Source organism: Pristis pectinata, chromosome 7 (assembly GCF_009764475.1).
Source record: "Pristis pectinata isolate sPriPec2 chromosome 7, sPriPec2.1.pri, whole genome shotgun sequence".
Classification (NCBI taxonomy): domain Eukaryota; kingdom Metazoa; phylum Chordata; class Chondrichthyes; order Rhinopristiformes; family Pristidae; genus Pristis; species Pristis pectinata.
In genome coordinates, this window is record NC_067411.1 from 2,085,701 (window position 1) to 2,103,926 (window position 18,226).

At 42.6% G+C, this 18,226-nt stretch overlaps 1 protein-coding gene across 1 annotated transcript in view; it reads right to left on the reverse strand.

Annotated features, from left to right (window-relative positions):
• Nucleotides 1-233: 233 nt before the first annotated feature.
• The window catches only part of LOC127572276 (growth hormone receptor-like), a 139,577-nt gene continuing 121,584 nt past the window's right edge, over nt 234-18,226 (reverse strand). Inside the window, exons 11-13 of the mRNA XM_052019303.1 lie at nt 14,410-14,500; nt 13,795-13,864; nt 234-11,134 (exon numbers count right to left, since the gene is read on the reverse strand). Coding sequence (XP_051875263.1) covers nt 10,154-11,134; nt 13,795-13,864; nt 14,410-14,500 — 1,142 coding nt within the window. The 3' untranslated portion in view covers nt 234-10,153. The remainder of the gene's footprint in view (nt 11,135-13,794; nt 13,865-14,409; nt 14,501-18,226) is intronic.

An 18,226-nucleotide genomic window follows, 5' to 3' on the forward strand; every position in this document is an offset into this window, starting at 1 on the left:
TGTGCTCATCTCTAGAGTGAGTCTTGAACCCCTGACTCAGGGGTGAGAGTACTAAAGCCCTGGCACTGAACAACATTCTTGCCACAACCATTTGGTTAAGAACCATGGAACGTTCTGAGATTTGTTAAGATGCTGAGTATTCATTGTGGTCTGAGTTGGAAGTATTGTTGAGTCCTTCAGAATTGTATTACAGTGTAGCTCAGTCAGTTCTTTTGAGGATAGTTGTAGTTTTTAATCAATTAGTTACAATAAATCAGAGCAATGCAATCAGTTTACAAAACCAGAAGCTATACATACACAAAAGGCAAGCACTTTTTAAAAATAGAACATGCAGCTTTTCTGGATTAAAAATAATATATAACCCATGATATACTTCACAAAATGTTGATATTTGTACTTTTGCACCCTTCAAAATTTAATTCTTAAAATACAAATCTAGGGCAGAGGAAATCTAAATTATTCCTTCTGAGCAAGTGATGCACTGAATGTTCAACCAGGGTTACGTTTTACCTCCCACTTCCAAAAATACCAGCTGTTGCCCTCAGCAAAGGCCTTAAATATTTCACTAGCCTAGAGGAAGGAGGAGGTGGGGTCAGTGGACGAGGTACATGGGGGAAGGCAGTTATCAGGGGTCAGGCAATGGCAAACGGGTGCACCCTGTGAGGCAGTACCAACTCTCATAGCTTTGGATAGTTGAGCAGGGACAGTGGTTCTTTGAAATCTGCCTCAGATTTTTCACATTGAAAGAACACTGTTGATGAGGCAACTTAATTCTATTTCTGAACTGGTTTGTGTTTTGATTGCTACAGCAAGTTAACCAGGATCCAGAGGACAGGGTCACATGCAAACATAAACCCAGGCAATAAGGCTCGTGCTATTGTGTGGGGCTCAGAGATCGTCACTGCTTACCCATAACCATTCTCCTAAACTGTCACAAGGTCTTTTACTAATTTTAAAAACTTGTTGGTTAAATTCCCATCAGTTGTAATCAAATTTCAAAGAATTGTTTTATATGTCCAGTTTTAATTCTCTAACAAACCAGCTCATTTTCTTTATAAAGATAAAGGATGTTACTTCTGGGGACCAGGGGTTACAACATTAACCCTTTCCAAACACGGAACCAGAAATACTCCTCAGCACCAACTGTTGTCCAAATGAGCCAGTAATGTCGCACAAGCAGTTTGTGCCATGTTCTGGAATTAAATCTCTAACCTTTGGACCTTCACATTTAGTGGATAAGACGATTATTCCATCAGCTAAGGAATTTTAAACCAGGAGACTAGTCTAATTTACAGCGCTATCCACTGTAGGTCTAAATATTTTCTCAGAAAGTGGATGTTGCAAAAAAGTTGTTAACACCCCTGTGTAGCCCTATCAGATCCTGATAACAGACAGGTAATTACTTACTGCGGGGCCCTAGGCTAGGCCTACAAGGAATGGTTTGTTATAGAAAACATTAAACCAAAATACGATCACAACTTAGCTTGTGTTCCATGAATATATTCAATGTAACCAAGGGATATATTTTTACATATAATCATTTTATCTATAAATGACGGCAAAGATAAAGATAGATTTCAAGAGTGCTGAAAATAGTTGAATTAATTTTATAAAGTGCTTTTAAGACGTGAACATATGCAGCAAAAATAATACTCAGGATTAGTTTCTTCGCTGATGAGTGTAATGGAAACAAGATCACTTTCTGTACTACACAACAAAGGGATGTGGTTGAGTTTATTTCTGCATTTTGTTAATATTACCCATGTAACTATAATCAAATGAAGTTAACTGTTGCTGGACTCGACAGTGGTGGCAGAATTCAGAGACACAAAGTGGGAGGAAAGTCCTTATTTAGGATTCCGTTCTATGATTAGTGATGTCGTGCAGCATTTCATACTTTGTTCCTTTAACGAATGTTTGATTGTCTTATTATGTTGAGATAGACTGAGGTGCAGCACTTAAGGGTTATGGGATGAACTTGATGCTAACAGTGGTGGTGAAATGACGGCAGTCCAGCCTGCCAACCTATCACCCAGGGACAGTCAAAAACGGTGGAGGAGATGGTCAGAACATGGTCGCGATGAGCTGATGCTAAAAGAGAGAACTCATCCATCTTCACAAGGGATAACCCTGAGACTGCATTCATTTAAATAAAGCCTTATGCTTTAGAAAATAAATACATGAATGAATACGATATGTTTTAAGTTCTTGAAAAAGCTTGCTGCTGCCTGCACCAATGAAGGTCATGCTGCCCTAGCTATTGTCTGCAGAAGCAGGATATCATTGTGTAAAATCTGTTTGATGTGGTTGATGTGTAAATAGGCAACCAGGAGCAGTTTAAGCATCAGGAATGGAGAATGGCTTTGTGCATTAGGGTTAGGGTTACCCTAAGGCAACCACCACACTCAGAGCAGCAACATGCATATAAAATACTTGTCTAACCTTATTCAAGCCCTAAACAAATACTGTAGAGGTTGGGCAGGATCATGGTACCTACACATATAAATCGTCTGCTTACAAAACACTGCCATTTCGGTCCAGGTACTAAAACAAAACTCTAACAGAGTAACAGCTACCTGCAGCCTGTTTCTACATACTACGCTGAAGGATTGGCCTTTCACCTTGTTAACTGTGTGTTTGCTCATTTGTGTACAATATTTTGGGCCTCAGAACACCAGAGGATTTTGTGACAATATGTCCTCAAATTGTCCTCCCACTAGGCACCACCAATTCAGTGTACCACTCTTGAAGCCTCAAGAATTCTTAAGCCACTTATTTTTAAAAGAATGAAGATCTATGTGTTCCTGAGCTGGGCATGAGGCACTCGATCGCTCACAGACAAGAGTAAGATAAATTCGAGACTTCCACCTCCTGTTCTATTCAGAAACCTATGTGTATGAACCTGTGCGTGTGTGTATGGTAAAACAGGGAGTGGGCTCAGCAGCAACGTTCTACATTGTTACACACCTGGCACTCACTTAAACTCCTCGTATAAAGATTCTTTCGTTGGTTAGTAATCGGCTGAACTGAGGAGGCCATGAGGAATCTGGTGCATCTGGAGTCATTTCTAAGCCAGGACAGCAGATCCATTCCGTGCGGAACATCTGTGAAACATGTGGATTTCTACCACAATTAAGTAGTTTCATAGTTACTGTTAGTGACGCTAGATTTTATTCCAGACAGTGACTTGAATGTGAATTTCTCAGGTGCTGCGGTGGGATATGTACCAATGTCACCTACTCTGTAAAATTGTTCTCACAAATGACTTGATGTTTATGGTCCAGCAGCAACAGATTAAAATGCAGTGTGAGTTTTATTTTTGTGTTAAATTTGGGACAAAACTCTCCTCCACACGTATCCTTTGAAGAGACTAGAAGATCTGAGTGTTCAGTTCCTTGCACTTCTTTTAACGTATGGTCCCAAAACAGGAGAGACACGACCACTGCAACTCACTGACCGTATGGAGGGGGAACTAAACCATCAACACAAAGCAATGTCTTCCTTCTTTTGAAATGTTCTGTAGCACTGAAGTGGTTGGAGAAGGCAAGCTCACCACCACCTTCTTAGTTACGGTTGGGCAATCAATACTTGCTCAGCCTCTGAAGCCCATATCAATGAACAAATACAAAAATGCAGCAAGATGAAAATGCAGCAGAGCCTCTCTCTACGGGAGACCAAGCCCCCTTCATCTCTGTGCTCATCCAATAGGTTCTTTTTAATTTTCAATATATCTAATGCACCGTGGCAATATAATTCATCATCAGTGTTTCTGTTATATATTCTGTAGTTTTAAGAGTTCATGAAACTTTTCAGGTATGTAACATACAATATGTAGCAATCCACCCACTGTAAAATTTGAGCTACATCTCAATGGCAGCTGAGCAACAAGTCTCTGACTAAGATCACGAGCTTGTTCCTATTAAAATCTGCAAGTCCTTCCAGGATTTAAAGAAAATTAGACATCAAGGTACATTCCATTACTAAAGAATCTGTCATTCCCAATTGCTATTATTTACCTCCCAGATTGGTCCCACTCAACTACCACCCATTCCCCCAGTCCACACCCAACTGAATGATCATACTCAGAAACCAGCAGCCTGTATCTGCTCAATGTCTCCAGTTAGTATTAAATCAGCCCACATTAAAGAAACTTTAGTTTCTCTTCTCCTGTTGTCCAACAATTAAAATCATGATTAAGTAATCATATAATTTCAATTAATTGGTGTCTTTTATCTCGACTGAGGTAGCTCCTTGTGCTTCCTGAAAGATACTTGCTTTGTACTGCACCCATCATTGACGTGAAGCTGCTCATGCACTGCTGCTTACTAAAGCACAGGTACGTGCTGGTGGCACAGGATGCTTGAAGAAGACCCCCATGTGTGATTTTACCCTGTAGCCCCAGGAGCAGAAAATAAAGATATCACAAAGCCATCTGTACCATTTCCAGCAAAGTGGCAGCATGAGCTCCATGCAAGTCTGTGAGAGCAGGTGCAGCACAAACCTGTGAGGAACACCCAGTTTATTTTGTAGCTTTCGTCGGCAGTTCTGTGAGTTGCAAAGAGGATGATGATAAATTGCAGGAGGATAGGGGAGGCTGATGGGGTGGGCAGATGAAGGTTGTAGTGTGCAGAAATGTGAAGTGACACATGTTGGTAGGAAGAAGAGGGCAATATAGAATAAAGGATATTGTTCTAAAAGGGGTGCAGGAGCAGAGAATCTAGGGATATGGATGCACATCACTGAAGGTACAGGGCAGGTTGTGGAAGGGGTTAATAAGGCATTTACAACTTCGGCATAAAAACAAGGAAGTCATGTCGAACCTTTATAAAGCACTGGTCCAACCTCAACTGGAATATTGTGTTCATTTCTAGTTATCTCATTGTAGAAAGGGTGTGAAGGCATTGGAGAGGGTCCAGAAAAGATTATGAGGGATGAGGGACAAGGCCCTCTAGTCCTGGCAACATCCTTGTATTTCTTTTCGGCACTCTTTCCAGTTTAACCATGTCTTTTCTACAACAAGGGTGACCAAAACTGTCCACAGTGCTCCAAGTGCAGCCTCACCAATGACTTATACAACTGCAACATAATGTCCCACCTCATATACTGAATGTCCTGGGATGAGGGACAAGGATAGATCAGAGAGGCTGGGACTGTTTCTACTTGTGAGCAGGATGAAGGGAGATCTGTTACAAGTATATGAAACGATGATGGGACTGGACAGAGTGGATATGGGGGGTGCTGGAGAGGTTGAGGACGAGTGTCACAGGTGTCAATGGTTAAGGGGGAGAGAATCTTCAGTGATGCGAGGAAATATGTGTTTTCACAGCATGTGGTTGGAATCTGGAATGCACTGCCTCCAGATGTGGGAGAGGCAGGTTCCACTGAGGTCTTTGAGGTCATTGGATAAATATAGGGTGAGGAAAAATATTGTTAAGCTACGGAGAAAGGGCGGGGGGGGAGGATGAGGATGGGGTGGAACTGGTGAGTTGCTTTGGTGGAGACCTGGAGCACGATGAGCCCAGGTCTGTGCTGTGACCATTCTATATGGGTTCCTGCTCCTGCTATTATAATGTGCCTTTCAGAAACATGGAGAAATGGCATCTGGGTTTAAGGAGAATACAAGATCAGGTCCAAATCTTAATTCACCCATGTGGAAATAAATACACCAGCATGCAGATCAAGTTGGTTTTCTCAAATGGAACAAATCCTGTAAGGCTGCTTTACAAGCAGCACAAAGTCAAAACAGCAGTGCTCAGATAGGAGATGTTTTCTTCTAAAAAGAACCTGGCTTTCACTTTTCCTGGAGTCGGAGTAATTTACATTGCCAGTACCCCCAACACCAGTCCCACTGTAAACTCTGTTGAAGGAATATTGCACTATAATGCAGCAATTTTTAAAGAACCATTATTTTATAATAGTGTTGGAGCACTTATTGGCTTTTATACTTATTCAGTTTTCAGTATGTGGACAAGCTCAGCAATTACTGCCCAATCCTGACTGTTCTTGAGGTGCCGGTGGTAAACCTTCAGCTGCTGCAGCCCTTGCGGTGATGCCACTCCCATTGTTATTGGGAAGCAAGTTACTGGAGGCAAGTTAAGGTCAGGTAGAACAAGCTGCAGAGGCCTTTTGGGCAACTCCCACAGATTTAGCCCTACCCTGTCTGCAATGTAATGTGATCTACAGGAGTATGTGTCTCCCAGAAAAGTACAATCCTTATAATCATTTTTTTTTAATCTTGTTGGATTCACATTTTTCCAGGGAGATGATACTATAAAATTGCTTGTTAAAAAAATTCAATAAAATAGAACAATGATGAGGTACTTTTACAGTCCCTGAGCAAAGCTTGGTGTAAGCTAAAAATTTCAATATTTTATCTGTCTTTCACCTTTCTAGTTGGCACAGGATGGTTTTGTAACTCAAAGCACTTTTGTAAAATGGATAAAAAGTTAATCAAGTACTGATTAACATATAATCAATTTATGAATGGGATTAAGGAAGCTTGCATGATGCCACTGGTAAAATGCCTGATGTCAGGATTGGGGGAATGAGGGGTTAGATCCGCTGGATGCCCTGGGCCAGATTGATCCAATGGCCTCTTTCTCTGGTGCATTGAGTAAGTATATTTCAGCAGATTTATGGTTCCGTATGCCTCCATGTAGGTATTTGTGGTTCTCGACTGTCCACTGTTCCTGAAAGTTGCATTTATGACTGCTTCCTGGGACAACCATGTAATACTACTGGGTGGACGGTGCTAACCCGAATATTACTGGGATAGGGTGGGCTGGAGGTGAATGGCTTTGTCCCAGCACTCATTATGAAGATAAAGGATGGCTCAGCACTCATTGGCAGGTGGAAGTTCAGAGCTCCCATAGAGAGAATATTTACTGAGAAACCACAAGTAGCAGCATACTTTGGGGAGGAGCTAGGGGTGGAAACGGAGTAAGACATTGGTAAAGAATATTCTCACAGTGATTATAACTCTTGGATATATCCTTAAATCTACTGACGGAAATTAGAGAAAAACAAAACCCGTACTGGTGATGGCTTAAAGCTTTGTAAGTAACAATACTGGAAATACTCCGGAGGTCAAGCAGCGTCTGTGGAGGGAAAACAGACTTAATGTTTCAGGCCAACAACTGGGGCCTTGACAGAGCACTTTAGCCACAGGCAAGGTTGCAGAGAACTGGAGAACAGCCAGTGTTGTTCCTTTGTTTAAGAAAGGCAGCAGGGAAAAACCAGGAAATTATAGGACAGTGAGCCTTACATCAGTGGTAGGGAGATTACTGCAGAAGATTCTTAAGGCTAGGATTTACTTGCATTTTAAAAAGCAAGGACTTATTCGGGATAGTCAACATGGCTTTGTGCAGGTGAGGTCATGTTTTATAAACTTGATTTGAGGTTTTTGAGGGGATGACGAAGATGATTGATGAAGGTAGGGTAGTGGATGTTGTCTACATGGACTTAAGCTGAGCATTTGACAAGGTCTCTCATGGTGGGCTGGTCCAGAACGAACACATATATAATGAACATACAATGAATTTGAGTCTTTTGAGGTGGTGACCAAGAGAATTGACGAGGATAGGGCGCAGGTGTTATCTACATGGACTTTAGCAAGGCTTTTGACAAGGTCCTGTATGGTAGGTTGGTCCAGAAGGTTAGAATACATGAGATCCAGGGTGAGCTAGCTAATTCACTTGGTGGAAGGAGGCAGGGAGTGGTAGTAGAGGGTTGCTTTTCAGATTGGAGACCAGTAAGTATTGGTGTGCTGCAGCGATTGGTGCTGGGTCCTTTATTGTTTGCCAAATACACTACTGATTTGGATGAGAACACATGGCATGAATAGCAAGTTTGCAGATAACAGCAGCATCAGTGGTGTAGTGGACAGTGAAGATTACCTGAGGTTACAAAAGGATCTGGGTCAACTGGGAAAGTGGGCAAAGGAATGGCAGATGGAATTTAAGTCGGACAAGGGTGAGGTGATGCATTTTGGGGAAATTAAACCCGGGCAGGACATACACAGTGACCTGGGGAGTGTTGCTGAACAGAGGGACCAAGTACATAGTTCCCTGAAAGTGGCAACAGAGGTAGACAGGCTAGTGAAGAAGGCGCATGGCCTGCTGGCCTTCACCGGCTGTGGCACTGAGTACAGGAGTTGGGATGTCATGTCACAGTAGTACAAAATGTGGTGAGACCACACTTGGAGTATTGTGTACAGTTCTGGTGGCCATACAATAGGAAGGATATTGATTAAAAGGAAGAGAGGCTGCAGAACAGATTCACAAGGAAGTTGCCAGGCTGAGAGGGCTTGAGTTATAAAAAGAGACTGGATAAACTGGGATTGTTTTCCTTGGAGCGAAGGAGGCTGAGGGGTGATTTTGTAGAGATTTTAAAGTTATGAGGAGCATAGATAGGAGAGATGGTCACACTCCTTTTCCCAAGGTAGGGGAATCTAAAACTAGATTTAAGGTGAAAGGGAAAAGGATTAAAGGGGATCTGAGGTCAAGGTTTTCACACAGAGGGTGGTGGGTATGTAGAACGAGCTGCCAGAGGAAGTGGTAGAGGTGGGCAAACGACGTTGAAAAGATACTTGGACAGGTTCACGGATAGGGATAGAGGGATATGGGATAAATGCAGGCAGATGGGATTGGTGTAGATAGGCAACTTGGTCAGTATGGATGAGTTGGGCCGAAGAGCCTGTTTTCATGCTGTATAACTTGATGAATCTATGAAATTTTTGAAAATATATCCCTAATTTATAAAGACATTTATCTGAGCAATGCTATTTTCACATTTTAGTAATAGTATCAAATTTCTTACTTGCAAGAAGTTGGAATGAGTGGGGGGAGTCTGCTGTATAGCAAGGTTGCTCTGCTGACTATTCACTGCGAAGTTGCAAGATCAACAATGGGATCAAATCCCACTTGGTCTGAGACTCACTGCAGAGCATTCCATTGATAACACTAATCCCACTTCAACAACTTTGGAGTGGAGTTACCTGCAATCAACTATTTGAACAGACCAACATATTAAACAAGGGATGAATGCTCTTATTATGTTAAGTTAATATCAAGAACTCAGTTTGAGGTTTTTTTCTGATTATTTTACCTAAATTACATAAAAACAGGGCAGAAAGAGTTTATCCAACTTCCCTATTATACACTGCATCTCTATAAACAGTGCCGGCTGATGTAAGAGAGGGTTTCCACTTAAGAGAAGTTTTAACAAGTTGCTTCAGGGGCTGATTGGCTCGAGTACTGAGAAAGGCAGAAGAGACTTTAAGGTAAGAAATAAGTTTGCACTGCAATGTTTCATTTCACTCTCACACACAACATTGAACAACTGAAGCTCAACTCAGCATGGTTCTTACTTTCCCAGCCATTTGAGAGATAACAGAGTGAAAGCTTTGTAGAGTGTATTTGCCCTCAGCTTCCCCTTTTAAAGAGCTTAGTGACCTGTTGGGAAGGGGACTAACGTTTACATTCCTTTAAAGGTGCCAGGTTATTGACATTAGCTTTGTTCCTGAGATCCACTTTAAGGTAAAGCTTTTGTTGGATATTTCTGCCATTCCCGTCCATCTAAATTGAAAAGGAGTATACTAAGGGTTGTCACAAACATTGGGAAGAGTGCTGACTGAACCACTGTGAGCACTATTATTTTAGAGTGATAACACTGCCTAAAAATTTATCACGAAATAATGGGGGATTTGCATTGTACACGTGCCTCCAAAGTTCAGTTCCACTGATTATACGGGCTTGATGTTTTAGGGACATAAGATTTCAGGGCATTGTTCCTTTCCCTGATCCCCAAATTATTTCGGGCACATTTATGACCCATTCGCAGCAGGTATTTCCAAGAATTATAGAAATGGCTTACTGAGAAACAGGATTCCCAGTCTGATTGGCAGAGAACTTTCTTCCAATTATAGTCCAGCTTCTTTATCTGGGAATCGTTTTAGCTTTATAAAAATACAGCCTTTTCTCACTAACAAATATAGCTGACATTTAAAAATAATTCTTAGTCTTGATTTATCAGTTATAATATTTCTTAATGGTCGTACCGTTGTGTGTTTCTTTTGAGCTAATACTTTCATATCATTATACACAAAGTCTATCAGACAGCTCTTATAACAGTGCGCTGAAGTTAGATGCTGTAACTAGGGGATGACACTGCCAAGTTGTTCAGGCATCAGATACCCAGCAAGGGTGGGCTGACTCTTGCTGGGCAATGCACTTGGGTTCAACAATAGGCTCTGTTGAGAGTCCACCATGTGTATCGAGGTATAGTCTGGGACAGGTAACGTTGGCTGCCTTGTGTTTTCTGTTTCTTTACAGGATCCAACCATGGTACTTGCAAGGCTCTCTGTGGTGAAATAGTTGCTTCGATTAAGGTTTTTCTCTGCACCTGATAGGTTTTCTTTGCTTGTGCTGCTGGCACAAAACTGCTTCATATCACCTTCTGACGTGTAGGCGTTGTCTGAACGCTTGTCTTTCTGGTTTGCCTTTAGATCAGCTGAGGTTTCTTTGGCTGGGGCTAGCTCCATTTTGTTCTGCTGCCCTGGGGAGAGGAGGACACCCCCTGTAGGGGTGATGTCACTTACCTGTGCGTAAAAGTCCATCTTCCCAAAGGAACTCTGGTTGCTGAGTTGGCTATGTACAGGTGGATGACTGAACTCAGTTTTGGTTGAGGCTGTTAATCCAGTGTCTATGGTAACCTGTTCCACTTTGCTACACTCACATTCCTCATTGTTTGGTTGCTGGCTCTTTTTGTCATCTACACCCGACACGCCCAAAATAATTCCCATGTCGTTCTTCATGTCTTCTTTTCTATCACTGGTTTTCAACTGAAAGCTGGTTAATTCACTGGCATTTTGTTTACAGCCAGCTCCTTCTGCTTCAGAAACCTCTGGTTCGTAACAACTGTCACGGCCAGAATCATCATCCTTGGCAGTCAGGCAATTGTCCGGCTTCGGGTGGCCAGACTCAAGGAGTCTGTCTGTATCCAACACCTCTGTCTTTCCATCTGCATCATCAAGGTCAATATCAATGAATTCTATCCAAGGATCATCAATACATATATCAGACTTGTAGCTCAGGTGGTTTGCAAAGATCGAGTTCACTTCATCCATTTTACCTTTCTGTAACAAATAAACATAAAATATTGGCAAAGATTTAAAGGAGTCATCAGAATACTGCACACTGAAATGTTTGCAGAAAATGGTGGAAATACACAGGATATATGACATAAAGGACAGTTCAGAATGATGATGCTTTTTAGTAAATGCTGTCCACCTGAAGTATTAATTAATGTCTCCATTTTCCATCTCAATGAAAGTGTTAAAATCAGTCCCAAAATGTTTGTTATCGTACAGTACCCTTTAAGGTGGCATATTTGACTTGCAGCTGTATGTTTTCATGCAGTGACACCAGCTGTGTAACTCTATTCATCTGGGAGAGCTCTACAATATCCATGTTTAGACACACCAACCTACATATTGATTGACAATAATATCATAATGACACAGGAGGTCTTGTGGCCAGCACATCCGTGGAAAAGACTTACCCAACCTATTACAGTGCTGTCACTCACCCAGGCTATTCTGAAAGCACCTCCCAAACCCGTAACTTCTATCACCAAGTAGGACAAGGGCAGCTGTCACAGTGGAACACCCCTCCAAGTCACACACCACTCTAACATAGAAATACACTGCTTGTCCTGAATCCTGGGACTCCCAGTCCAATAGCACTGCAGTGGGTCAAGAAGGCAGCTCATCCCAATTTCCTTAAGGGCAATTAGAAATGGGCAATAAATCCTGGCCTTCCCTGTGATGCCTATGTCCCAAGAAATGAAGGGTAAAAGAAAAACGTTGCCCTTTTTCACAGCTTTTCCGATGTTCCTTAGATTCGGGGTCAGTTCCTGAGGATTGGAGAATGGCTAATGTTATCCCACTTTTTAAGAAAGGAGGGAGGGAGAAAACGGGGAACTATCGTCCAGTTAGCCTAACATCTGTGGTGGGGAAGATGCTAGAGTCCATTATTAAGGATGAAATAGCGGCACATTTGGATAGCAATGATAGGATTGGGTCGAGTCAACATGGATTTACCAAGGGCAAATCATGCTTGACTAATCTACTGGAGTTTTTTGAGGGTGTAACCAGGAAAATAGACGAGGGAGATTCAGTGGATGTTGTATACCTTGACTTTCAGAAGGCATTTGATAAAGTGCTGCACAGGAGACTGGTGGGTAAAATTAGGGCTCGTGGAATTGGGGGGCAGGTATTAACATGGATAGAAAACTGGTTGGCGGATAGGAAACAAAGGGTAGGGGTGAATGGATGTTTCTCAGAATGGCAGGCCGTGACTAGTGGGGTGCCACAGGGCTCGGTGCTGGGACCACAGCTGTTTACGATCTATGTTGATGATTTAGATGAAGGCATTGTGAATAACATTAGCAAGTTTGCTGATGATGCAAAGTTGGGTGGCAGTGCGACGTGTAGAGGAAGTTAGGAGAATTCAAGGTGATTTGGATAGGTTGGGTAAGTGGGCAGATACTTGGCAGATGAAGTTTAATGTGGATAAGTGTGAGGTTCTCCACTTTGGGAGCAGGAACAGGAAGGCGGATTATTATCTGAATGGTGTGGGGTTAGGTAAGGGGGAAATACAAAGGGATCTAGGAGTCCTTGTTCATCAGTCACTGAAAGTGAATGAGCAAGTGCAGCAGGCAGTGATGAAGGCTAATGGAATGTTGGCCTGTATTACAAGGGGAATTGAGTACAAAAGCAAAGAGATTCTTTTGCATTTGTACAGGACCCTGGTGAGACCACTCCTGGAGAATTGTGTACAGTTTTGGTCTCCAGGGTTAAGGAAGGATATCCTGGCTATAGAGGGCATGCAGCGTAGGTTTATGAGGTTAATTCCAGGGATGTCGGGACTGTCTTATGCCGAGAGGTTGGAGAGACTGGGATTGTACACGCTGGAATTGAGAAGATTGAGAGGGGATCTGATTGAAACATACAGGATTATTAAGGGATTGGACAAGATAGAGACAGGAAATATGATCCCGATGTTGGGGAAGTCCAGAACCAGGGGGCATGATTTAAGAATAAGGGCTAGGCCATTTAGGACAGAGGGGAGGAAAAACTTCTTCTCCCAGAGGGTTGTGAATTTGTGGAATGCACTGCCTCAGAGGGCAGCGGAGGCCAATTCTCTGGGCACTTTCAAGAAGGAGCTAGATAGGTTTCTTATAGATAGGGGAATCAAGGGATATGGGGACAAGGCAGGAACAGGATATTGATTGTTGAGGATCAGCCATGATCTCAAAATGGCGGTGCAGACTCGAAGGGCCGAATGGTCTACTTCTGCTCCTATTGTCTATTGTCTATAATAAGTCTAACTGAATGATAATCACAATCACAAAACTGCTCTCCCTCTTGAACGTACTTTAGGAATTTTGTGCTCTCTATACCTTTTACATTGAATGAATCTCAGTTAATATTAGGGTAACAGGATAGGAAAGGTTTACAGGGATATGGGCCAAATACAGGCAAATGGGACTGGCTCAGGTAGAAAACCTGGTCGACATGCATGAGTTGGGCCGAAAGGCCTGTTTCTGTGCTGTATATCTATGAATTTATGACTAATTGGAATCCCTCATTCTTACTGCCTTTCTGAAACATGTTAGAAATGTGCCTATACATTTGGTCTTCTCTTTGCTGCGAGATCTACATTTCCAACAGTTTTTAGGCTCCTCCTTTCTGCAATTTACAGAAATGATATAGTATCCAAACATTCCGATTACCTTAAGAAGATCTGAATCAATTCCTTTGATTTTGGGCACAGGAACAGGAGGCAGAAAGAACAGCTTCAGTCTGAAAAGAAGTATTTTAGGATGTCAAGTTCCCATTAAAACAAATGATAGGATGTATTCTCAGACAATCCTCAAGTCTGATAACAGTACGCAGGATGAGTGGAAGTCATTCACTCAGGATTTTATCTATGTCACTTCAATGCTCTCTGTCAGACAAATAGTACCTAGTGGCCTCTCGATATCTCCATATCACAACTGGGATTTGGAACTCAAGATGTAGCAATTAATCTTACCAATGTGAATAAAGAGAACGGGTTTTCACCAGCAAAGAGTCAGAAATAAAATTTAAGGTGATTGACCAAAGAATGTGAGTGACATGAAGAAATACTATTCAGGCTACAAGTAATTATAATTCCTTGCCTAAAGAACAATAGAGGCAGATATCCATAGGGAAATGTGTGGATATTTGAGGTTATAGGGCTGCATGTTCTAAGTCAGGAAACAGGATTGGGAGTGACTCTCATTGGGCCAAATACATGCAGTACTAGAGGCTTGTTGGCACCCGTGCCTGGTGTGCACCGCTCACCGTGTTTTTGTCATACATACCTTTGGTTCTTGGTGTACAGGATCAAGAATAGCATCAGGGTTGTGCCCAGTGAAGCAAAGACCAGGATTATCCTGAACAACAGACCTGCTTCTGTATGAAACAACATATAAAAACCAGCTTTAAAAATGGAAACAAAAAATATTAGAAACAGTTAGCTGGTCAGTTATCATCTTTGGAGAGAGAAACCAAGTTAACCTCTAGGTGGATAACCTATCATACAATATAAATAGATAGTGTGGAGGCAGGTTTCCTCTGGGTGCTCCAGTTTCCTCCCACTTTCCAAAAAAGAAGTACAGGTTAGGAAGTTGTGGGCATGCTATGTTGGCGCCGGAAGTGTGGCGACACTTGCAGGCTGCCCCCAGAACACTCTACGCAAAATGATGTGTTTCACTGTGTGTTTCGATGTACATGTGACTAATAAAGATATCTTATAAACCAATACCAACTAAATGAAATCTTTTTCTTAGTTGCATCAAAGCATCAAATTTCTCATCATGTTGCACAATGCTTTGACATACTGACAGCAAATAGCTTAATGGACACAACTCATTGCATTGTAGTAGCCAAGAACATTAATTGTGCAGTCTGAAAGGGAACTGGAAGCTGAACCAACAATAATTTTTAGAATGGAATTCGACAGACACTTAAATATAACACAGGAACATTATTTATTCATGTTTGGGACTTGGGTGTCATTGGCAAGGCCAACCTTCGTTGCCATCCCTAGTTGGTCTTCAGAAAGTGATGCTGAGCTACTGTAGTCCATAGAACCATAGAAAACTACAGCACAGAAAACAGGCCATTCGGCCCTTCTAGTCTGTGCCGAAACATTATTTCACTAGTCCCATTTACCTGCCCCCAGCCCATACCCCTCCAGACCTGTCTCGTCCATGTATCTATCCAATTTACTCTTAAAAGTTAAGAGTGAGCCCGCATTTACCACATCAGATGGCAGCCCATTCCACACTCCCACCACTGTCTGAGTGAAGAAGTTCCCCCTAATGTTCCCCCTAAACCTTTCCCCCTTCACCCTAAAGCCATGTCCTCTCGTACTTCTCTCTCCTAATCTAGGTGGAAAGAGCCTACTTGCATTAACCCTGTCTATACCCCTCATCATTTTATAAATCTCTATCATATCTCCCCTCATTCTTCTCCACTCCAAGGAATAAAGTCCTAACATGCTCAGTCTTTCCATTGACTGAACCTTCTGAACTAATCTCCCATGTGGACCTTGTCAAAGGCCTTACTAAAGTCCATGTAGACAACATCCACAGCCTTACCTTCATCTACTTTCTTAGTGACCTCCTCAAAAAACTCCACAAGATTCGTTAAACACGATCTACCACACACAAAGCCATGCTGACTATCATTAATCAGCCCTTGGCTGTCCAAATACTTATATGTCCTATCTCTCACAACACCTTCCAATAATTTACCCACTACTGATGTCAGGCTCACTGGCCTGTAATTACTTGGTTTACTCTTCAAGCCTTTCTTAAACAAGGGAACAACATGAGCTACCCTCCAGTCCTCTGGCACCACACCCGTGGCTAAGGACATTTTAAATATATCTGCCAGGGCCCCTGCAATTTCTACACTAGTCTCTCTCAAGGTCCGAGGAAATATCTTGTCAGGCCCTGGGGATTTATCTACCTTTATTCGCTGTAAAGCATCAAGTACCTCCTCCTTTTTAATCTCTATATGTTCCATGACACTACTGCTTGTTTCCCTTCCTTCTATATCCACGATGCCAGTTTCCTGAGTAAATACTGATGCAAAAAAACTATTTAAGACCTCCCCCATCTCCTGAGGCTCCACGCATATATGACCACACTGATCTTCTAGGGGACCAATTCTGTCTCTTACTATCCTTTTGCTCTTAATATACCTGTAGAAACCCTTTGGGTTTACCTTCACATTATCTGCCAAAGCAGCCTCACGTCTTCTTTTTGCCTTCCTGATTTCCTTTTTTAGTATTTTCTTACATTTCCTATACTCTTCAAGTACCTCATCCGTTCCTAGTTGCCTATACCTGCTATACACCTCTCTCTTTTTCTTAACCAGCTCACCAATATCGTTTGAAAACCAAGGTTCCCTATGCTTGTTACCCTTGCCTTTAATCCTGCCAGGAACATACAAACTCTGCACTCTCAAAATTTCGTCTTTGAAGGCTTTCCATTTACTGAGCACATCCTTGCCAGAAAATAACTTATCCCAATCCACCCTACCTAGATCCTTTCTCATTTCCACAAAATTGGCCTTTCTCCAATTTAGAACCTCCACTCGAGGACCAGACCTATCCTTATCCATAATTATCTTGAAACTAATTGCATTATGGTCACTGGACCCAAAATGCTCACCTACACATACTTCTGTCACCTGACCTGCCTGGTTCTCTAATAGGAGATCAAGTATTGCATTCTCTCTCGTTGGTACCTCTATATATTGATTTAGAAAACTTTCCTGAACACATTTGACAAATTCCAAGCCATCCAGCCCTTTCGCAGTGTGGGAGTCCCAGTCAATATGTGGAAAGTTAAAATCCCCAACTATTACAACTTTCTGTTTCTTACATCGGTCTGCTATCTCCCTACAGATTTGTTCCTCCAGTTCTCTCTGACTATTGGGCGGTCTATAATACAACCCTATTAGTGTGGCCACATCTTTCCTGTTCCTCAGCTCCACCCGTATGGCCTCTGTAGACGAGCCCTCCGGCCTGTCCTGTCTACGCACAGCCGTGATCTGTTCCCTGACCGGTAATGCCACACCTCCCCCTTTCATCCCTCCCCCTCTATCACATCTGAAACAACGGAAGCCCAGAACATTAAGCTGCCAGTCCTGCCCCTCCTGCAGCCATGTCTCACTAATAGCAATAACATTGTAATCCCATGTGCCAATCCACACCCTAAGCTCATCCGCCTTACCTACAATATTCTTTGCATTGAAATAGATGCACCTGAGAACATTTCTATCATGTACAAACCTTTGATTTCTGTCCATACCTGCAGACCTCGCACAATCATTTTCCTCCTCACTTTCTTCTCTAACACTCTGGTTCCCCTCCCCCTACAAATCTAGTTTAAACCCCCCGGAGCAGCACTAGCAAACCTACCTGCAAGTATGTTAGTCCCCCTCCAGTTCAGGCGTAAACCGTCCCTTCGGAACAGATCCCACCTTCCCTGGAACAAAGCCCAATTATCCAGAAACCTGAAGCCCTCCCTCCTGCACCAATTCCTTAGCCACATATTTAGCTGCATGATCCTCCTATTTCTAGCCTCACTCGCACGTGGAACTGGTAGCAATCCTGAGATTGCAACCTTGGAGGTCCTGTCCTTCAACTTTGCATCTAATTCCCTAAACTCTCTTTGCAGGACCTCTTCCTTCTTCCTATCTACGTCATTGGTCCCAACATGGACCACGACATCTGGCTGCTCACCCTCCCTCCTGAGAATATCAAGAACTCGATCTGAGATATCACGGACCCTGGCACCAGGGAGACAACAGACCATCCGGGATTCTCGATCTCTCCCACAGAATCTCCTATCTGTCCCCCTAACTATTGAATCCCCTATCACTACTGCTCTCCTCTTTACCCTCCCTCCTATCTGAGATGAGGGTCCCGCCTCGGTGCCAGAGACTTGACCACTACAACTTGTTCCTGGTAGGTCGTCCCCACCAGCAGTATCCAGAATGGTATACTTTTTAATAGGGTTAGAATTTACTAGGGTTAGTATTTTTTATTTTTTATAAGTGTTTTAGAAGTTTTTAGTGGTCGAGTGGGGGGCTGGACTGTGCAGGCGCGGCGCGGGCAGTTTA